A 23,206-nucleotide genomic window follows, 5' to 3' on the forward strand; every position below is an offset into this window, starting at 1 on the left:
ATGATTATTCAACAAGAAACTGTGAAAGTTTATTATTAAAGAGTCACAGTTGAGAAATATTTTTGATGTTTATATGGTAACATTGTGTATTTTGTTAATCGCTTTACGATCATCGAAATCATTTACAATTTGATTACGAAAATGTACATGATCAATAGGCAAATGTGCAAAATGCCACTGCACTCAAGCATTTTAACTCATTGAATAGTGTTCTCTATAAAGATGCAATACCACTGGCAAAGCTAGAAATTCTAATCAGAATTGTATATGAACCCACAGGCAGCAGCAGCAGCAGCAGCAGCAGGCACGAATTTGAGTGGCCAGAAACGATCATCGACGAACAGCAGCAGTCGCAACAGTGTGTCGAGTGAATGCGCACGAAACGGTGCGAGCTGAAGGAAGTGCGCCAGGGTAGGCGCCGAGCGATAGGCGAGGAATACGTGAACGCACGTCGCTTTGCCTCGGGACAACTGTCAAAACTCGACTCGTACTACGAGCTCATCAAGATGATCGCCGGCGCGGGCGTTGGCTTCGCTGGCACCGCCGGTGTCGGTATGCTACGTGCACGGCGTCGAGACATCAGTATCAAACCAAATCGCAAGCTCGATCGCAAATCTTCTAGAGGTGTTATTTATGAGAACGAAGAACTTCGACTCAGAGCCATAAACATCAACGCTGAGGTTGAACAAGGTAAGCTTTGCGTTCTTATTTTTAGTTTTGACCGCTTAGGTCGATTTGTGGATGACGTTTGCCAGTTGTCATCTTGGATTATCTAGAGGATAGGCGTGCATTTACTTTTTAAGTCGATAAGAAACGTTAAGATGACATATTCAAAGCGAACTTTTGATGAACGAATAATATTTGAGTGATAGTTTCGTAAGTAGTGAGAGCTAAATTCTGAATAGCTTGAATATCTTTGGTGGTTAGATTTAGAAAACCTTTTTAAGCGATGCTTATTTATTAAAAAACATTCTTGTCAAAACAAATACCATCTTTCAATAGCCTAATTGTTTAATTTTATTGTTCAATATTTGTTGAAGAGTTAGTTTAGTTTTTTATTAAAAGAATATAATCTTATCACGTTTTCAGTTATGTTATTGTAATGATTTTCTTAATAAGTTCACGAGATGGCTTAAAATGGTATATTGTATGTATTTGTTTTTCAAACTATTTCTGGAAAAATCTTGAACGTGCAAGAACGTTTCTTCTCGTGTATTATTCAAATAACAATTTTATAGAAAATATTTAAATGTCGTTAACCAATATGATTTGCATTATTTTTTAATTTTTATAAGAGAATTTTTTTTACTTTAATTTCGAGTAATAGAAAATTATCGATCAACAGCTGAAGAAATTTGCGATCGATCTATATAAAATTGTACAGGTAGAGACTCATTTCTTGAGATATTTCCTAAATAAAAAAGTGATGGGCTGCCGAGTGAAGTAATTTATTTTATATATTTATTTTATACATTTATTCGTGATCCGATTGACTGAATAAAGACGCATGGGTCACAGTCATGAGTAAATCGACACTAAATAATAAACCGAGGCGTTTTGCACTGATTTATACTCAATCAATTGAATGAATAAAAATAAGTACAACAATTTATAGGCATTAGAAAAACAATAACGCCCACATTCTCTCAACGGACTAACCTTAAAATAACACGATAAAGTAAGCTTAATGCACTCCAATTACATTTATTTGTAGGACATATCAATTTACTGAATATCTTTATTCTAAAAATCTTATTTTTAGCTTTGAATCAACATCATTAACAAAATGAAGAGAGTTGTATATCGATTTTATATGACATACTGTGGATTGGTTTCAGCGCATTCGGTACCGTTAATTTATTTAAAAAAAATTTTTAATTTCATTTGTAAACAAACGCTTCGAATGGTCGCGAATAAACAGTTGAAACAAATTAAAATTACATATCTGTTAATATGAGGATATTTTACAAAAAAATTTAAGTCGTAGACAAGAATGTTAAAAGATAACGAATTTAATGCACTGCCTATTATCTATTATAACTAAATAGCCAAATTATTGCTAAATTGGCGAATAATCAACGTATTTGAATTTTCATTTATCAATTAATATTGACGTATTTAAGACGTATGTAGTGTATTTTAGATTTTTTTTTATTTTGCCTACAAACAAGAAATGAGCGCGTGAAGTGCGCTTGATGACACTTATTATTATTGTTATTGTTATTGTAAGTTCAAGAACTACGTCCATGTGGAACGCTGCAGATTTATGTTTTAGAATATATATCGCTGTAGATAGTGACGATGAAATATTTTCCACTTTGAGCCAAATCAAATGAATCACTATACTATCATTCATTACTATTTCATTGAACCACGTGACTCTTGATTTTTTAAGTACTATAAATTTGGCTTCTTCGCAAATTTCCGAAAAGTTTTACTCTAAATTCTAACGTCTACATAATCGTGTCTAGGTTCATAATTTTCATAACATATTAATTTTAGTTCATGTGACCATTATGTCGCTTACACAATCAGAACACTCATTCATCACCTTTGAAATTCCTCAACGAAATTGCAAAATACCACAAACCTAATTCTTTCAAGAATGGAACTCAAGAAATAAACGCAAAGACAATTCGACTGCATTGCTACATACAATTCAACATTTCGGCTAACAAACTTTTGAACGGAAACATATCACGTGCAACAGCATTCCTAGACAAAAAAAAGTATAGCTAGCGATCAGTCAGCAAAACTTGAACATACCATCGGGTATTCCGTACAAGCATCACGTGCAAAAAAAAGAAAGACCACGTTGGTGATCGTCCAACGCGAGAAGCATGCACTTGGTGGTGGTCGCGGGGGAGCGCGCGACAGCTTTCTTCTCCCGCCGTATGCGCGAAGCTTCTTTAAATTTTCGGGGTTCACGTCCGCTTAGTTAAAAATACCCAAGCGCACCGGCGGGACGGGAGAAAGAGAGCAAAGTGGACTCAGAGAAAGAGAGAGAGAGAGAGAGAGAGGAGAGAGAGAGGAGAGAGAGAGGAGAGAGAGAGAGAGAGAGAGAGGAGAGAGAGAGAGAGAGAGAGGAGAGAGAGAGAGAGAGAGAGAGAGAGAGAGAGAGAGAGAGAGAGAGCAGGCGCGTGGACCTATTTTCGAGACTGACCAGTAGCGCTAGCGCACCAGCAGCATCGTCGACCCGACGGAGTTCGATCCAGTCGTCGACTCGCACTTGCATCGCCAACACACGCGACAACTGTCCTGCCTGTCCTCACTCGCGCGACGCTTCGACGATGTTGACGCCTGATGAAGTGGCCGCACGACGACAGCATGCAGCCGTACTTACATCATTATCTCGAATGTACGTGGAACGCGCCAGCAGCAAGCTAATGCTTAACGCAAACCGCAACTGCTTTTTCACGCCTCAGCGTAAGTAAACGAGCTCGCAAGCTTTTCGCCACGACGATGACGATGACGACGACGACGACGCCACTCGGACGCTTGCAGGAGCATTGTATTTCCGCCGCAGGCACACATGTGCGAGCGGCGCGTAGGCGGCGGCGATTTATGTGTTTCCACTTAAGCAGCCCAATTATAGCTGCGCGCCCGCACAATGCTTTCGCGGAATTAGCCAGTGACAAATAATTTCGCGCCTTCTCTTGATAACACTAATGATAGAATGAATTTGTTTTCACCAGAGAATCTCTAAATCTGAATGTCTTCCTCTTTCTCTCTTTCGAAAATAGACTGCGCTGATTATTTTTATTGTCATTTTAAAGAACTGATGTATACTTGCGTTTTCGTAAACCTGGTTGGACATTTTGAAAACAATATTTTAGTGTGTTATCACGAATGTATATCATTGTTACTCATAAAGCCAATCATTTCGATAAAAATATTTTGATAAAAAATGTTTGTTGCGTCTCTTCTAGCGAGAATTTCGACATTCGGTTTGAGGAAGGGGAATTGTTTGACATACCAACTCAGTACGCCCTCGATCCAATTTGTTCCGGGAAATGGAGGAAAAGCGTTTTATTTAGATATACATTATTCATCAGCCAATGAATCTTTCATCAGGAATAATTTTCAAGTTTTTTAGAGACACTCTGTTTGTACGTATAATTAGCCGCGAAACAATTTTGCGTTTCTGCATTTGTTTGCGGTGGAATTGATGTTTGATTTAATGAAGCTGCTGATTTATCACGATTTACCATTCGGCGCAGGTTTCGAGGCAAGGGAAAAGTTGTTTTCAAAGCTACAAAGCAACTTGTGCAGGCAAGTTTCGCAATAACGACGCGTGATACTATGGAGACTGCAGCTGAAAAATGTCGTGCAAGAGAATGAGTTGTCATTCTGCGCATAGCCGAGTGAATTATAATAGCGTAGCAGCTAAATAACTTGGCCCGACGCGCGAAGCTTGCAATTCTTGCCGGGAGTATCTCTCTCTCTCTCTCTCGTAAGTTTTGAGCGCGCGATGCGGCATTATCGAAATATTCGGGCTCGCGTTGGCGGATAATAGGTGATAGTAAAGAGAATTCGTCACAGACGAGATATACATCATTTATCTTAGTTTGCACTCACGAGAGTTCGCCATCTTTTGCGAGACGCAGTTTTCCGTTCATTAATTATGGTTTCGGGAGAGAGAGAGAGAGAGAGAGAGAGAGAGGGAGAGAGGCTCTCGCAAAGTTATAATCACTCGCGAATGATTTATATCTCTCGTCTAGCTCTCCTCTCGCGCAGTTTCAATTTTTTAGAGGTGCTTGCCGAGATTGCCTCCCGACTCCCAGTCGAGCGTGAGAAATATGCCACTTGAAAAAAAAAAAAAAGTTCATCTTTCGCGACTCAAACTTTCAAAACAACGACGTCAGATATTAATGATAGTATTTGCACGCGAATAATTGTACGTTTAACGGTTTTCCATGGAATATAATTGAGCCGACAATGCACTCGAGTGCGGAAAATCTGAGGTAGTTTGTACTATATTACGTATCTTTTATAGTAAGAAACAAAACTGTCATTAAATCGTAGTCGAATATGATTCACAGGAAATGTCATATAAGAATAATAGGACTTGGAAGAGAGAGTGCATTATGCGATGAGTTTGCAAATTCGCAGCTCTCCGTGGGCGGAGAGAACTTGTTTGCTTAATGACAGCGGTGTGCTACAATGGGGAAAGTCCTGTCTAAAGCGGCGATCAAACTACGATTATTCATATTATCATAAGCTTTATGAAGGTGTTATTGGTGGCTTTTGAATATCGAGAAAATTATTGAGTAAATCAGTAAGGCTCGATTGCAAATTGTGCAATGAATTCTTCGTAGCTGCCTCCGATTTATCATAAAAAGCCAAGCGAACGAACGTCTTATGGAAACGTCTTGACGGAAAGTTCTGGCGCACGCACAGTCGCGCAAACACACCAAGTCCATCAAACTTGCATAGAACAGTAACAGCATAGCGAGGAAAATGGAAACGCAGGAAGGCAGCGAGTAGCCCCCGACGAGACTGCGTATATACGCTGCAAGTCTATTCCTCGGGACAAGCTTTGCTGGCCACGCGAGAGGGATACATCTATACGGTGAGAGGCTAACTTTCCTCGAGGGCGCGGCGCGCTCAGTGATATAGCGTTTCGTATCACTGCTCTGTGTGTGCCCCCATGAGATTTACGAGCGAATGTCCAATTTCGAGTCACTCATATATATATATATATATATATATATATATATATATATATATATATATATATACGCGCCGGAGAGAGACGACTTTTCTGTACTGCAGCTTTATCGATGAACAATGGCGTATATGTCGATTTGTTACGTCGATATAACTTTCACTTTTACTTGGAGTTTCGTTTGGGAGCGTGTTGTTGCTGCTGGTGCCGAGTTGCTGATGTTTCTTGTTTCAAAGATGGATTAACGAGACGTTTTGGCCTGAATGTGAATGACGTTGTTTCGAGGGTGTTACATTTACACGATGACCGTGTGGTTTTCGATGGAGATGACGTGATTATAAGGCTGCGATTTCGAAAAAAATAAATTTCTCAATACATTGAGAAAATTTCTAAGGAGGAGAATCAACAACCGTAACAATTTTTTATTTCAACGAATTCGGATTTTTATGCATGCTTTGTTCTCAGTGTTTTGATTTACGCATGTTAGATAACAATTTGTCTGTATTCGCGAGCACTGCACTTCTAGCGCTATTTTATAACGAATTGCTATATACCAACACTGTGTGCGCTGTATCGAATGAAAAGCCTTCGTTCAATAAAAATCAATAAATCGAATTTATCCCAGGCTTCTGACGTGCGTCTTAAATCATACAAGCAGTTTGTGGAAAAAAAGTTTAGAAATTTTCGGAATCGGTGGAATTTTAATCATCACAGTTTAGAGAACGAAATTTATTCTGGACGTTTATAGACTCCGCTTCGGTAACATAATTGTGCTCGATAAAAAAAATGGAGTTTTTGAGCCACAAATGAAACACAATACCATAGAAAAAATAGCACATTAAAAGTTTAATCGTACAGATGGAGTGGTAGGTGTGTCTATAGCAGCTGAAACATCCGCACGTCAATCGACGAAAGTGAATATCGATTTGAAACATTATCCAACTGCGTAAGCCACATCGATCATGCCTAATTGGATTTATCCGCGACCTTCGATCAATATAATACGTACACAGAAGCTTTATATCGCGACGCATGTAAGCTTGTTTAACATTATGTCGGTTCGACAGCGAGTGAGATATTTTTAAGAAAATACGCGCGGAAATGCGAGACGATCCAGCGTAATTATGCATTCAATGCCGTAACCGAAGTCGCGACGTAAATGGAGAGAAGAGCACAGGAAGCTTTTCGCTGCTTTCCAGCCGAACCGAGCAAACCGTAACCCCGTAGGCCGCTTTCACGCGGCTGTGCTCACGGCTATATCGCGAAGCCATCTTCATAGTTCATCGCGGTTGGCACATCATTCGCAAAGACGCGGGCAAACAAGCGACAACAACTACTTGAGCTTCCTTGACCTTGCACTCTTCTCAGTGCCGCTTCGACTCTCGTGGCGTAAGTTGTGCACGTACAACAGATTTAAAATAGTCGAGTGTCGTCGTCGGCTGTCGGTATGCTGCTACAGCTGCTCCGTTATATAGACTGATGGAAATAGATGGGAGGCGCGTGATATCCGACATTTTTCTATCGTGAATCTCTCGGTGTGTTGTTGACGAAGTCATAAATAAAGAGCCAAGTGCTTTTAGGGAGAGCTGCTACTGCTTCGCGAGAGAAAGTCGCCGATGAGCCCTCGCAGTGTATTTATGGAGCTTGCACGGGCATGGACAAGGCCGGCTTCGTGCTCTTCTTGTCACCTTCGCGTGGTATGTGATTCTTTTCTCGATTCCGCATTCTTTCGTCGTCGGCCTCCCTTCGTCGTGCTAAATGCACCGTTCAACGATGTCCAGCGCTTCATTAGACGCACAAAATTATTTGTCCGGGCTTATAAAGCGGCTTGAAAAGTCTTTAAATACCGGCGTTACATCAGCTGCGCGCACGTGAAGGTAAACCAACGAAGCCAATGACACTGTTCTCCGAAAGTTTTCGAGGAAGACACGCATTGGCAGGCAATTTGCCGTCGCACACGCGCACACGTACACATATGAAAAAGCGCGCGAGTCAAAAGTGGATCGCCTCGTGGTAGGGGGATCGCTGCTCGCCGAGCGAAGAAGAGACGAGTAGCGGAGCTTGGCGTTGAAGGCTGGTGTGTAGTAGTAGTTGGTCGGCGAAGCGTGCGCGCGCCGATTGATGCAAGCTCACCGGACCGAATCTTCTTTTCTCCTTTCTTTTTCCTCGTGTTCAGAGCAAGGCTGTGGAGGAACTTTGAGAGCCCGTGAAATCCTGAGGCGCCAGGGTTAATTGATAAGCGGGCCGCGTGTGCGTGCGTGTGAAGGGATCGAAGGCGAAGTGGAACAAGTGGCTAATGCGCGCTAATTGCTTCGAAGCTCAGCCGTGTGGTTCGGTCAAGTGGGAGCGTTCGTTGCACACAAGGAAAATTATGACTCGTTATACTTTGTGTCGAACGAGGGAGATAAGCGCAATGGAACTTATGTAACCACGCAGATCGAGTGCAATTGTTTGCTAGCGTTTTCAGCGAGAAGTTCAGAGGCCCGATCGGCTCAAAGTCCATGAAAAGTATTCGATCGCTTCTGATATTTTTGAAATAACAAATCGTGCCAGCGCGCGCCTCTTATAAAGAAAAACAATCAGATTTCTTCTTTCGGGGAGTTTCTTTTTTATTGTGACATCGGCTATTTTAAAGCTTACAACACGTCATCTCTTTGAACTATACTTAAACAGCGGTAACGCCATTTCTACTCTGAGACTGACTTGAAAGCTTTACGAATCAAACTGACCGACGCCTCTTGCAAGGCGAATGGCATTGTGCTGTTGCTAATTCAAATATTTGCAAGAGACGTCAATACTAGACTTAACCCGTTTCTGGAAATTCGAGTGTAATCCAATCTTGTGGATTTCGAATTGAAGATACGAAATTAAAAATAAAAATTGATATCGAATTCAACAGGCAGCTGGAAAAGTATAATTAAACTACAGGACTATCTCCAGTTTAATTTCTTTCAAGATGAGGCGATAAGCCGGCCGAGAAATTCCAATCTCATCGGTGAAATCAGATTCGCCTTTTCCGCAGGTGGTAAAATTTATCAATTCGACGGAAGTGAGTGAGGCCTCGTGTATACACCGTAGATATATCTCGCTCTCTCGCTCTTATCGATGGTATGCGATCGATCCAAATCTTGCAACGTAAAAGTTGAGATGTGCTTATAGTATGAGCAAACGAAAGTGAAAGTAAAAAAGCTTGCCGGTCGAGAAGAAATTACCTTTTCATCACTGCACTTCGCAAATTGAATCAGTGCCTACGTGCAAGGAAGAAACGGCGAGTCGACAATAATAAAGAAGAAACGAAAGAAGCGAACAATCGCCATCGATCATCGCTGAAAGCCCAAAGCGACCGACATCTTGCTCGGATAGCCTGCAGCAAGTCGTAAAGTTATATTTTCGACTGCAATAAAATGCAGAACGAGTGGCATACAGCAGCACGCAGACACTCGATCAATGAATCGGTCTCGTCGAAAAGTTGAACGATCGCAGCAGAGAGCTAGAAAATAGCTCGAAGCGTCAGAACCGCCGGCAGCGGCGGTGGCAACGCCAAGCCGAGGAAGTGCAAGGTCCTCGGTTGGGATCTTGATGAGTACAGAAGAATGGGAGCTGTCGAGATGAGGGAACGCGATAGGATCATGAACAAGAGCCGGCAGAGTACGTTCTAAGTTGTAGTTTTAATAATTCAAAGCCGAAACTGTCAAGCATCTGTTTTTTTTTTCTTTCTTTTTTTCAATCTCCAGCTACGTGCAAACTTTTCACCATTTCCATATACTTCGTCACGCATATTTTCGCGAGAACGAGCGTAATTTTCCAGCTAAACGCGAAAACTCAGCTTCGCGAAGAAGCCAAGTAAACTTGAAAATTCCAAGGCAGATTGAAAGTTGCGAAGCGGCGGCAATCTTTTTTCTTTCTTTCTGTGCCACTTAAGAAACTATTTTATAGGCTCAGGTGAAACTTTTTGAATCTCGTAGATAATGCTCGCTGAAAGAGACTAGTCGAAAGAAGGGCGAATTGTAACTTGGCCTTTTTTTGGTTTTACAGACAAGGTGCAGATTTACAGGATGCCCCTCACGCTCGTAAATGTTCGGATTTCAAGTCTATAAACGGGAGTAAAATATCGAAAATCCTGCTACGTACGAAAAAACAAAGACTCAGTCGAGTGTGCGTGTGCGTTAGGCGTGCACGTTCGGTGCTTACTTTTATGACTTTTCCGTTGATTTATCGGGAGTAAATGACATTGTTACAGCTGCTTGCGCGCGTTCGATCCTAAGAGCCACTTTTTCGCGTAACACAGCTCGTACTGGCTAATTTTAAAGCTTTTCTGTCATGCCCGCGACCGAAATAAATGCTCGATTCACTTGCACGATTTATTATAACCTGCAGCGGCATTTAACCTTGCCAGCTGCTCGCTGGCTTTTCGAGCGTCATAAGCTTGCGGCGATGCAAGAGTTCCATTGAAAATAATAAACGATTGCGGACTCCGACTGCCAAAGGGACTGCCAACGGGACTGTCAATGAGGACGATTCGTCAAAAGTCTCTGCGCGCTTCAACACTGCCGAAAAAAAAAGAAAGTGTAATTATTTATCATCGGCCGCCGCGAGAACGTGTAAATTGCGAACATAACGATAATAAACGGAGATTTATAAGCTTGTTAGCGGGCCACTGCGGAATATAATTCGCCTGCGCGTAACACGTGGTGGAAACGCGCAAAGGCAAAATATTATTGATATTCATCATATCCACGCTCACCCGGCTGTTTATCTTTATTCGTATATTTTAATGCCTCGCGCATATATTTACGCTCGATGAATATACACGTGCACTCGTTTTTATTAATACGCATCGCTCGTACGCAGTGACAATTAGCGGGATCGAATACATTGCAATGATTTCCCATTTGATGAAAGCATTTCGATACTTCCCCGTTCTCATCGTAAGAGAAATTCGTAACGTGCCCGTAGAGCATTAAATCGAATGGAAATTCATCAGATAAAGCAATATCACCGATTTGTCAGGCGCAATTAGGCAGCAAAGAAATAAATAAGTTGCGCGTCCATGACGAAATTAGGCATCCACCTAGACGCGAATAATCTCGATATTTCGCACTGACATGTCGAGAGAAGCGTGGATTGATGTATGGCCGTACGAAGCGATCCAATCTCAGCGACACTGCTGCTGCTGTTGAGCGATCGAGTTGTCGTTAAGCTTAGCCGAGTGCCATTAAAGTTGGTCAATTGCGGCTGCTGGCGCCTCGCTGCGATAGACGAGTTGAAATTTGCCATAGCGACTGGGAGGACCTCGATCCTCGTGAAATTTCGATATGAAAGTTGACTGGATAGCTTGCTTCGGACGATTGTGGATGATTTGACGAGCGACGTCTGAAACGAATTAAATTCGTTTGGCGAGGTGCTTCCCCCTGCACGCTGCCGCTCAGTCAAGTATTTGCTTGTAGTCCGCCGAGCAGCACCGGTAACGCGCGAAAGTAAAAGCAGCGCGAAGTTGCCGGAGAGAATTCTCCCTCTCTTCTCGGGAATATCGAGACATCAAAGTGGGCAGCGCAAGATCGAGAATTTAGTTACACGTCGGCAGACGCAATTTCCACCTTTGAGAGGAAATCTCGCGCTTGCGACCGTGGCAACATAAAGCGAAATATTTTGCCGCGCGAGACTCTCTTCTTTGATCAGCGCAGAAAAGGACTTTTGAATTCGCAGCGCGCTTATATTGCCTGAGCTTTGCAACGTCATCTCCACGAGCATTTTTCCTGCAAAGCTGTGAGAGAGTCCGTGCGAATTTTTAATGCACCCGCGGAGCTTCATTAACGTTCCTTTCTCTCTTTCCTGCTTTCCTCTTTCTCGTCGTGCCACTGACGAGATTAAAACTCGGCGGGAATGCGCTTGTGCGCGGTTTATAACGCTTTGGCAGTTGACGGTGGTACTGATTTTTTGCTTCGGCTGTTGGAACAAAGCTCTGCGTAGATGTGTTTTGCGTTTCCCCCGGTGGCGAACGCTTGTCAGGCGTCAGTCAAACAAGCCGAGAACCATTAGCACTTTAACAGGGTACTCGATCAGAGATTGAAAGGCTTACTTTATTTGACTGAGCGTTTTACATTTCTGAGGCTCATGCATTTTTGCTTGTACGACGCTAGCGTAGTTCTTTTAAAATGTTTCAAAGCTTTGCGCAGCGACCTCTTGAATCGCCTTCTGCATTTGCTAGCATAAAATCCTTTAGCTTTTACGCTTTTTATGATTATTGTGGCCAAATCTAATAGCTAATATAACAGATGCGCTCACATTTAAAACCTACCAACGTTACTTTCTCTCGAGCGGCCCACTCAACATTTTGCATAAATACGTTGACTTACTTTTGCTGGATAAAATGGACAAAATCTTTGATCGATATAGAATTTCCAATTTTTCTCCAACAGATTGAGATAATGCTTGACCGATTTACGGTATTTCAACTTGCAATATCTATTTCGTCGACGCTTAAACACGTAAACAGGGAAAAGCATGTGCCGATTCGCGTGAACGCGTTCAAATCCTTTATTTAGGTTATGCATGCAAATTTGATTCATCGTGTAACAAACCTACAATCATTGACATTCGATAAGTTGAATGATTTATTTGCTCTGAGCCGGCTTATATACTCACGAGACGCAATTTCGACATTTCAGTGTACGATAAGTGTTTGAATATTTTCATAATAATTTCTTCCGGCAAATCCAGCAAAGACCTGCTGTGAGTTTCTGTTACTTTCGTAACGGTGCTATCTCTGCTAGCACTTTCCATCGTTGAATGTGCAAAACTTACGAGACACTTCAAATTATTCGAACAGCATACTTTTAATATCCGAGAAAGAGTAATAATAAAACTTTAGGTTGTCTATAAAAATATAGACAACCTGAAGAACCTACTATCCTGTTCAAACAAAGGAAAGACGATGTAAATTTTTAACACGTGACCAAATTCCACATAGATTTTCATTCACAACATACGTGTTTATTCGTTATAGGCAGATTTCGCGTGCTTCAATTGAAACTGATTGCAGCTATTTTGAGAAACTTGCCGGTAGCTATTCCGGAATTGGGATTATGTATGGCTACACTAAATATTACAATTTATTGGTGTGTACAGCGCCAGTGCATATCTCTAAATTTAGTCCGAAAATTATCGTTAAAAAGCGGCACTTTTGTATCGAGCGTATCGAAACAAACGGGCACACGGTACAAGCTGACAATCAAACAGAGCGTGGAAAACAAATGAAAAAGGTTGCCCGGCCACGCGCGAACATCAAGCGGAAGGCGACGGCATGCGCGTAGTTGAAGTGCACGTCGGATCGAGGAACTGCACTAAGTAATTGCCATGAGCTTCTCGCGCCAGGTGATTTATCACGGAGCAGCAAGGATTAGAGAAGCGGAAAGGATTGTGTGAATCGATCTGAGATCGAGCCTCGTCTTATGAATAGCTCGCTTGCTGCTTTTCGTTGCGCAACGAGGCTATCGGTCTTATTCCAATTGTGCTTTTTCTTTCCTTTGGACTTTCGATACTTGATTTACTTCAACGGGCGCGCTTACTGAATGCATTCGGTCGGTCTACACGTTCATTATCTTTTTTTCAACGATTTACTTGGCAACCGTTATTAATATTCTCAGTAAGTTCACCGCGGCACTTCCAAATGATATATTATATATTTTGAGAGGTCGAAGGAGAAACGTAAGCCAATATATAACCGATATGTTAGCTCGTTCCTTATTTATCTTGGTCCTTCATCAATCCTGGGCTCAAAATTTTCACTCGAGTACCCCGTGAGGAAAGCGGGTAGTCTCCTTGGCTCCTTTTTTCTTACGCAGGCTGTATTTGTTTTAGGCCAGAATGACATCAAGAAGCTACGCCGGGAGAACGAACAGCTCAGGAGAGAAATATGGAGTCTGCGGGATGAGTACGACAAGCTCGAGGAGATCTTGAAGAAGCAGAAGAGTCGAGAGGAGAGCGATGAACCCGAGGTTCGTATATACACAACCACCTTGATTGACTTTATTGATCCTACCTCCAGCTTTTCTCCACTTTCTCACATTTGACATATTGAATTAGCACAGAATTTACCAACTGTACAAGTATTGTAGGGTATTGCTCATTCATTAATTTAAGTTTGGTTTTATTGTCTCTAATTCGGAGTAACTGAGCAACAAGTGATTGACACACAATATGGCTAGTTCAGTATCCTACTTGCTCAACTTCTTATCGAATTTATATTATAAACTTCTATTGCATCAGACGATTAATTTGCATGATTAACAATTTACTCACTTTTCATTTTGTTTCACATTCATATTAATGGACGACGAAGTCAAAGTGATGAAACAGTGATAATCAAAGTACTGATAAAATATAACATTGTGAATGGGTCTGGTCGATCATTCAAACGAGCAATACTCGTGTTAAAGAGGGGGGGAGGCCTTGTCCCTGTCGGACGCTTTAGGAGTGCAATTTTCTCGAAATTCGGCGAGGTAATCTCTTCCGGCTCGCTTTGCGCGCAATTAGGCGGGCCTGGCTGCTTGAAATGACACCAGTAAAATATTTAACACGCTATTTTCCTGGCTAACGCGCTCGCGCGAGCGCCACTCTAACTTTCTGACCCTCTGCAACCCTCCGTCGTTTGCTGCTAACTCGATCGATTGATGTCGAAACGCACTGGGCACGCATCTATCTCCGTTGTTTGCGTCGCGTACGCGCGAAGCAATTATTTCTATTTCTATCTCTCTCTCTCTCTCTCTCTCTCTCTCTCGCTTTTCTCCGCGTGTTTGCTCAATCGTTGTTTTCGCCTGCGCGTTATATAGTGATCAACTTTTACGATATATGTATACGAAAATGGATTTTTTTTAATAACTATCAAGTTCTTGTTTTACGGCTCGTTTAGTCAAAAGAAAAACAACCAAGGAGTACATTGGTCGTCCATGGGGATTGGTTAACAAATATTTCATGCCATCGTAAAACTTTCCTCTCTTTTTTTAGAGACATTCAAGGATACAGAGAAGCTGTGTAGGAATTTTTATGAGATAATATGTCGTATAGCGGTGCTTGCTGCTTCTAGCTTTTATTAAATTTTTCATTCAAGCCAAACAAAAAATAGTGGGCGCAAAAGACGAATATGACCAAATCTCGATTAATTTCCGCGATTCGGCAAAAGAATAACGAACTTATCGGAAATATATAATTTTCAGGTGCGCTCAGAAACCGAAATTGCTGGCTCAGAGTTCTCGGACGACGAAGAGGAAGAAGACGACGATGACGATGAAGAAGAAAGCGAATCCGACGATAACGACGCAACCGACGATCAAGAAGTACGCCAAGAGAACGCAGAGAACCAAAAAATATCCTCGGAAAAGTCAAACGTCACCCCGACGATGCAGCAGCAACAGCAGCAGCACCACACCTTGTCCATAGTTCACGAAGAAGAAGAGCCACGGAAACGAGACAAGGGTCAAGCGTTCGTTGCTACAGTCAGCGTGGAGCCCGCTGCCGTCGGCGCCACACAGCAGCCAACGTTTCCGTATCACGCGACATCCTTCGAGCAGCCATATCACATGACAACAACGAATTTCAACTATCCCATCGACAGCTCGTTCGTGTTCCCTCCAGCCTCAAAGCCGGAGCCTTATTCGTCGCTCGTCGATAGTATGTTGATAACTACTTATCCTCGAGTACATCATCGTCAGCAGCAACAACAGCAGCAGCAGCAGCAGCAGCAGCAGCAGCAGCAGCCTTCCGTCGTCAGTCAAACTTCGAGTTTCGACATGGGCATTTTCGAGCTTCCCCACGTCGCGACACCTGCCCCACCTCCCGGCTGGCAAAGTAGCCTAAACGCTCGAAGCAGTCCGTTGAACTTTGCCACGGGCTTACCGAGGACGCAGTCGCCTTTGTTGGACGTCGGCGGGCCAACTCTCAAGCCGCCCGAGGAGTTCCGATGTGTAGAAAACGGGCATCAGCGGCAGAAGAGTCTGGCTGAGAGGCGGAGGGCTTTTTTCAAACAGTATACGGACAGTCAGCGGGCTAGTGGGTCTCGTGACAATAGCGGCTTGGACCCGAACAAAGCTCCGGATCCCGCGGCAAGCGGCAGATTGGAACGCTCGATCGACACCGCCAACGGACTGGATGCATCGCCATCGGCTCTCAACGACACTGGCAACCGGCCGAAGCATTTCTTTGCGCCTCTGCCCGTGAAATGTAGGTCTCCGTGTAATGGCGAAGCTAACAAAACGATGGGCGCCGATCTCACAATGGCCGGCGTGTCCGATAACGGAAACAGTCCGAGCAGCGAGAAAACTGGTTCGACAGTGATATCGAGAGGCCGTTATGAGCAAGGCTCGTTCGACGTAGCCGTTAGCGAGAGCGACACCGGCAGCAGACACGTCGTCTCGTTCTCCGACAATGATAATTTCCGATACGCAGACAATGCGGGACAAAGTGATTTTTTCGGTGACTCGAACAATCTACTGACCAAATCACTGTCCTGTCAGGATCTCAATTCACGCGTATCGTTCGTCGAGAACCTCGGTTCAAGAAACGAGCAATTAGCTAAGAGCGATAGTACTCTGGATAATACGTCGATCAAGGCCTTCAAAACTCATCTGAACGTAACACTGAGGCAACCGGGTTCACGGAAATCGTTGAGCCCAGACACGCCGGAGATTCCAAAGCTACCGTCCATAGACTACAAGCTGTTCAACAATCCATTCCTGCAAACTTTCGAGCAAGCTTATCAGAATTTTCCAATGAGGACGGAATGTCAGAGTCCGCTCTCGCTACAGGTGTGCGAGAGTCCGGTCTCCGGAGCTGGCTACTCGAGTCCGGTGAGGATGCAGCCGACGTTCACGAGTCCGAGCGAGCCCGAGTACGCGACTTGCAAGCGAAAAGATCTGGAACGATTGCGACTGATGATACCCAGCAACAAAATGCTCGACGGCGACAGGCAAGAGTACCAAGTGACGTCCTTCGAAAATCCGAGTCCGCGCACCTTGCAAATTCCGCCCATGACGCCGTACGAGCTGGAGGCACTGCGCAGAATGCCCACCGGCACAACGCCCCTGGACCAGCCGCCGATGCTGACGCAACCCACCCCCAGGCTCTATCAAAATGTACCTTTCACTCCGGGTATGAGGCACGAGTCCACCACCAAGATATCGACGATGACTCAGACTTCGCCGAACGATCGGCCGCAGGACTCGACGACGCAAGCCCAAGACGAGCAGCCGAAGAGGCGACGGTCCCGGAAGGAAAAGAGCGGCTTGGCGAAGGAGAAAGGAGGCTCGATAAGGCGCAGATCGCTAAGCACGGCGCGTCGCAGCAAGGAGCAGCTGAAGAAGCAGCCAAGCGTGGCATCCGCCAAGGACATTCCAGAGACGCCGAGAAGCCAGCGCGGCGAGTCGGAGCAGCAGGACAAGAACGAGAGCAGGTCCTCGTCGTCGGGTCAGGAGTCGCCCAAGAAGGACCAAGTCAGCACGAAGCGAGTCTCGTTGTACTTCAGCGCGAGGAAGCGGCCGTCGCTAACCTCGTCGAGGACCTCGACGCGCAGCAGGAGCATCGACAACTCGCCGCGGCATCTCGGTAGGAGCGACAACCATCTACTCGAGAGGGACAACCCTATCCAACAGAGGGAGAGAACCAATTCAATCAGTAGTCGAGAGGCCAGAGACAAACAGCAACGCAGGACCAGTACTAGTAGTGGTAGTGTGCCTTGGTGCGCGTGTTGGGGTAATGGCTGCGTCTAAGACTTTTCCAATCAGTGCTAATTATACAAACTATGGGCTATGTTATATCTGTTCGTTCTTCTTGATGGGGCGCACGACAAAAATTTCAGTTTTTTTCAAATTACATTTGCACTTGACTTCGTCGTGTGAAAATCGTTACAAAAAAAAAACATTGCGTTATCTAGGAAACGGAAGTAAACCAATTTTATACGCTTATTCACGTTTATCTATATATTTTATGTCGTGTTCATGCTTGTATGCAGATGTTTATTAGTTATTTGTTAATCAAAAGTTTTGTAATGTCGCGTCCAACACCACTGACGAGATAAGCAATATACGCAAGTTTTAAAAAGTTTCAATTGCTCACTGTAACTGCATCCCGACTATAAAAAGCCAAGCCCTATTCGTCGTATTTGCTGGAGTTGTGGTGCTGCAGGTTGCGGCAAATAAAGAGATCCCGTGCAAACTTGACGAGCAGCCGAGTAGCAGTGTTGTCTCCTGCGAGGTGCAACGGGACTTGGAGCCGATGCTGTATGTCGAGTGGGACATTGCACATGGCTATGCGCAAAGAGCCTGGCGTTCGCGCGCGGCACGCGAGAGACAGCGAGAAAGGTACGTTCGACTGGCGAAACGAGGCACTTGAATTAACGCCGGCCTCTTCGCCTGCACGCGGAATGTAATAAGGCTCCGAGGCCTCCAATTGCGCCTAAACCCTCGTCCTCCTGTGCCCATCTTTCGCGCTCGCATACCTGTATATACGCGCGCGCTCGAGCACGATTTCGCGCCCGCGATGTCCCTCGTCTCTAGGCGAAGGCTTCCGCCGCGCGCCCCTGCAATTAAAATGTAAATTATCCCTTTTCCGCGCGCGCGAGCGCGAGCACTAGAGCGGCTCGCTCCCTTTAGCGGGCTTTCATCTCGCTTCCCCTCCGCGCGCTGCTTCCGCGCTTCGTCTTGCTGCGCGGCCCGCTCAACGTGTGCTGCTGCTGCTGCTGCTGCTGCTGCTTCTGCTGCGCCAACCTCGCTCACGACGATTAACTGCCAACTTGTTTACTTGACCTCCTCGGCAATGAGCGTTACTTCTCCAATTTCGACTCGTTGCCTCGCGTTCGTCGCACTTTTTCGTTTTTTATCCAAATTGGTTTCTGATTGTATCTGATGACGCATAGCGATCGACGCAGAAGAGCTCTCAGCGAACATTCGTTTTTCGACGAGTGGTCTGGCACATCAAGAACAATGCTTCTCGTGTCGAGGCCATAAAGTGAAACGGTTTCCTGTTGTCGGTCATACTCCTAATTTATTTAAGGCAAACAGTGCAGTAGCTCTCGCGATGACTGCTTGTCGAGAGAAATAACGCGGGCACAGACGGCACGAATGACTTGGTGGTCGAGGCGTGGAAACGAAAGAGTTCTTTGGGCCGTAAAAAAAAAAGAGAAAGAGCAACGTCGAGACGCTTTCCAGCGCCGAGGCACAGCTCGTGACGCTGATAAGGCTAGCGAGAGACGAGAAAATTAGCAGCTTCTTTGAGATCTACACTTGGGAGTGAGGTGGGAAAAAAAGAGCTGTTTACACGGCGGTTCTTTCACTCGCCCTCCTTCCTTTCCTTTTTCTACAACCGCAGGGTCGCTGGTCTCTGCTGCGTGCGGGGTTATCTCGAGTGCGCGTGGCGAAATCTAAATTGCGCTGGTTTATCGGAGCAGAAGGTTCGGTGCGCAGGGAAAAACTCATTAAAACGTGGCCGGGTCTACGCAGATCTCTTCGTGAATAATTTTAATATCGCGGCTGTTTTTTTAGACAATTCGTTGACATTAATTTCTGAAAATCAGAAAAATGTTTGTACGCGAGTTTGCTTTTAAAGTGCTTTCCGACTAGTCATTCCGTGGGATAATCAATAACGCGTAAATTCATTTCAACGAATGCAACCCTATCGGCAACTAATCGCAATCTTAATTTAATGAGCACTTCGAAGTCTGAATTGTTTACAGGCGCCTAAAAGATAGAACAATTCAATCATATTACGTTTCGCTTAAAACGCAACTTCGGTCTTTTAGATTTACGATCTTCACTTCGTGCGCTACGTTCCCATTAAAATTTCACGCTACCGTTGCATCTTCGTTCTCGCGTTGGCAAATATGATTAGCGTTCGCGCTTGAACGCTCGCTAAATAGACTTTGTCGCCTACTTGAATTAGCTTTCGCACGTTTTTTTCATTCTTATTCGCGACTTGTCATGCAAATTTACTCTCTGCGGGAACGAACTACGCAATGGTCGACGAATTTTTAACGGGAATTTAAAGAGAGAGAGAGAGAGAGAGAGAGGAAAAATACTGTTAACGCCAACGAAACTCGTTATAAAGTTTTGGCACAATGCTCCGAGTTTGAACAGCACGGCAATTAACGCGAAACATTGTTACAAAATGTTTAACTTTGCCGAGCTTCTCATTTTTCAACGAGATAAAATTAGCGAAAGCTCACACACTTGGAAATTTTTTCAGCTATTGGTCACTCGAATGTAGTGTTGAAAGCATTTAATTCAGTTTTTCTTATCAAGTGAAACCGAGATTATTCAATTTGAGTATGCAAAATCTGTAATAAAAAAAATCTCAAATATGACACGATTTCATTGAAAAAAACTCTATGGCACATCAAACATCAACTTTACTTTATTCGTGAAATTCAATGCCGCCCTCTCCAAGAAAAAACCTTGTTGTAACCTATCTACTTCAAATAACAAAAGTATACGTGTGTAAAAAAAATATTTTGCTGGAAAACATCACTTGTGGTAGAAGGCATTTGTACGATTTTCGCGTGAGTTTGAAATGAAGGGAAGTTCAATATTATTGGAAAATGGATTAGCCTGTCCGGATAAAACGAGTCGACACGACGATATTGGATAATGAAAGAGCGTCGAACGAATGAAGCTACGGAGCTCGCAGTTTTTAGAGGCGTTTTCTGTTTCTAAATCCATTCGTACTTTTTCAATCAAGAGAGTTATAGGCTTAGGAAAAGCGCCGGAAATAATAATTTTCAATTAGATAGAATTAATGACGATGCTCGTGAAAGAATGACCAATTGCAGTACGGGCATCCAACGTTCAAAGGCAATCCAGATAAAACAGTGAATAAGACAGCAGACAATAACTCACTTCCGCCAAAATAGGAATATCAGCTGCGATCGACGTCATCATCGATCTCGTAAAAGGCACAGCAATGGCCATAAGAGAAAAGAAAGCGTTGAAAGCGGCGTGGCGCGCGGGTGCTCTGCCGAAAATCTTTTGTCTCTGGCTTTCGCTCTGGTGGCGCATTCCATCGTTGAAATTGAGCGTGCAGCAGAATGGAGGGGAATATCGGCGGGAGGTGAGCTGTTCGTTCGCGGTTTTGAATTTCCCGTCTCGGCGGTATATTCAAAGTCGGGAGGGGGAGGGGTCCGGATCCCTTCCCAATGGAGGAAAGGAGACGCGAGGCAAAATAAGAAAAGGGAGGGAATAGGGAAGCCGAAAGGGCTGGGCGAAAAGTTTCGAGTTTAAAAGCTTCCAGCGGCACGCGGTCTAATGGACTTGGACCACTTCCGATCAGGATGCAGCGACAGCCACGCGAACTCGATAGAAAATTTGCCGGGATGCGCTTTTCATTGTGCTACAGCCCCGTGGCCTACCTCCTCCTCTCCCTCCTCCTCCTCCTCGGATTCTCTATTAAGGGAATATCTCCGTGGCTTTTCTTCACATTTCTTTTCTGTCTATTTATTTTCAATGCATTCTTTTGTAACTGTCCACTTTTATTACGAAAGATTAATTTGACATTCAACAAATGTTTGCTTAAATAACTGTAAACAAAGCTGTGAGAAAGAGAAAATGAACGAGTGAATTACCGTCGGCCGTATTCTTCTATCCAGGCTTTTTGCGGAATTAACTTAGGCCGGAAATTTGGCGCGTATGCGTTGGAAAACGAATGAGCGCATAAATCAACAGTAACGATCGCGTCGCGCCTCTCTCTCTCTCTCACTTTTCAAGTGAAGAGTAGTATGAGTAGTAAGAGAGAGAGGGAAACCAACGACAGACAAGAGAGCAGAGGAAATGCAAGGAGCCAAGGGGCGTTAGGCTGCTCAATGAGAGGGAAAGTTATGGGGCAAGGTACGACGACGAGTGTTAGTTATTCTATGTCACGTTCCTCCATATATGGGTGCTCAAAGCTCAACTCTAATGAACCGCGCTCGTCAATTTTTCCTTGCACATCTGCGAGCAACGAAGCAAAAGAACGTCGTGGCTTGCATTCTTCTTGAAAGATTTTGCTTTATAGGCAGCAAGCTGCTTGTCGTATAACGGCAACAGGCCAGCCGCTTTATGCCTCTGGCACAATAATTTGGCGCACCAAAAAGATTCTAACTGCGCCATGTGCCGCTCGCGTCCTTTCATTCCCGATAGCCGCGGCTCGATGTGTAATTATTAATATTCATTTTTTCAATAATTAATATTTTGAAATGCCATCTTAACTTTAACCTCGCCGCTTTACGAGTTGATAAAAATTAAAAACGCTCCAGCCGCGTTTATGTGCGCCTATCGATATTCGGATAATCTTTATTCACACTTTACGTTGATGTTTATCCAAGTTTTATGTAACGACCGCGCAATAGCAATGCGCACGCCTACAGGCAAAAATAAATTAAGAACGGGCCGAGCGTATCTCCAAAAAACCACGAATTTCCATTTAAGCTTTTACGAGCCAACTGGAAATACACAATGCAAGCGAGCACGAGGCGCACGTTATAATACGTTATTTCCAGCGCTAAAACTTTGTGAAATTCTACGGGAGAGATAAACGTTGTTGCTTTCTTTTTACGCGCCATCAAGCGATTCGTGGACTTCTATACGAAATAGGTTTTACTAAAAGAGGATGGACCGCCCAGTGCGTATTAAGAACCTCGAGCTCGCATTGTATCGACTTATTCATGATCCCATTTTGCTCCGTGTCAATTATATTTATGTATTCCTGTCGGCATGTAATTCATTACCGACGTTTTAAAGGTTTTTGCGAAAGACAAAAAGAAAAAAGACGCACTCAAGCTGAGTAGTAATGGAGAATGATCATTGGATGATTAATGTGTTTGGCCATCTAATAAAAGGTTGAACTCGTCCCTCGAGACGGGGGAGAATCTTCTTAAAAAAATAATAAAGGGTATAAATCGTCGACACCTGCTTTCCTGAAGGCTTGGCTGAATTTTTCTCAAACGTTGCTAAGTGATGACGACGCTTTTTTAAAGTTTGCAAATCTGTGATAAAAAAATTTGAATTATGCTTCGATCCGTCGACTTTTTTTTATCGACAGTGTAATTTTTTAAAATATAGATAGATGTTACAAGTAAAACTATGAATATTACGCTGGCTTTCGATTTTTAACGGAGTGCTAAAACAGTTTTATATTGATGACCGCAACTCTACATACTGAGCGTTTTACGCTTCCTATTACGGTTGGATAAACTTATAAAGCTGAATTTTCCTTTCTTTTTTTTAACTTTCTTTCTCAACTCCCGTGGAGAGTGTGCTCTTGAAAGGCTCATTTTCTCAACACTCGTTGAAGGGTGGCGAAGGAACGGAAAAAAATGCGAAACCATTTCTTTTCGGTCGCGAAGAAAAAAAAAGAACTGCAGCTTCATATTCTGTTTGAGCTTTTTTCATCCGCTCGTAGTTAATTTCAAAAGCCTCGTGTTCCTTTTGTTTGAATGAGGTTATATCTCACTTTTTGGTGCGTCCCGTGGAAATCGTTTCCGAGAAATATTATTCAATTAATCGAGCTGATGGTTGTACG

The 23,206-nt window shown here is 43.8% G+C and overlaps 2 protein-coding genes across 8 annotated transcripts in view; one reads left to right on the forward strand and one right to left on the reverse strand.

Annotated features, from left to right (window-relative positions):
- Positions 1-17,928, forward strand: part of LOC131667617 (probable serine/threonine-protein kinase tsuA) — a 31,368-nt gene extending 13,440 nt beyond the window's left edge. For 2 of the 6 annotated variants that reach the window (XM_058941145.1, XM_058941146.1), the window contains exons 5-7: positions 280-690; positions 13,529-13,665; positions 14,884-17,928. In XM_058941145.1, the coding sequence (XP_058797128.1) occupies positions 372-690; positions 13,529-13,665; positions 14,884-17,430 (3,003 nt within the window). In that variant the 5' untranslated portion in view covers positions 280-371 and the 3' untranslated portion in view covers positions 17,431-17,928. Of the gene's footprint in view, positions 1-279; positions 691-3,206; positions 3,359-7,083; positions 7,366-7,784; positions 9,317-13,528; positions 13,666-14,883 lie in introns of those variants that run through there. The other 4 variants (XM_058941147.1, XM_058941150.1, XM_058941151.1 and 1 more) reach the window with 4 other exon arrangements.
- The window catches only part of LOC131667615 (tyrosine-protein kinase transmembrane receptor Ror), a 226,913-nt gene that overhangs the window by 165,417 nt on the left and 38,290 nt on the right, over positions 1-23,206 (reverse strand). The gene's annotated exons all lie outside the window — the stretch shown is intronic.

Source organism: Phymastichus coffea, unplaced genomic scaffold (assembly GCF_024137745.1).
Source record: "Phymastichus coffea isolate CEN01 unplaced genomic scaffold, Cenicafe_Pcof_1.1 PCOF00068, whole genome shotgun sequence".
In the NCBI taxonomy this organism is placed as follows: Eukaryota; Metazoa; Arthropoda; class Insecta; order Hymenoptera; family Eulophidae; genus Phymastichus; species Phymastichus coffea.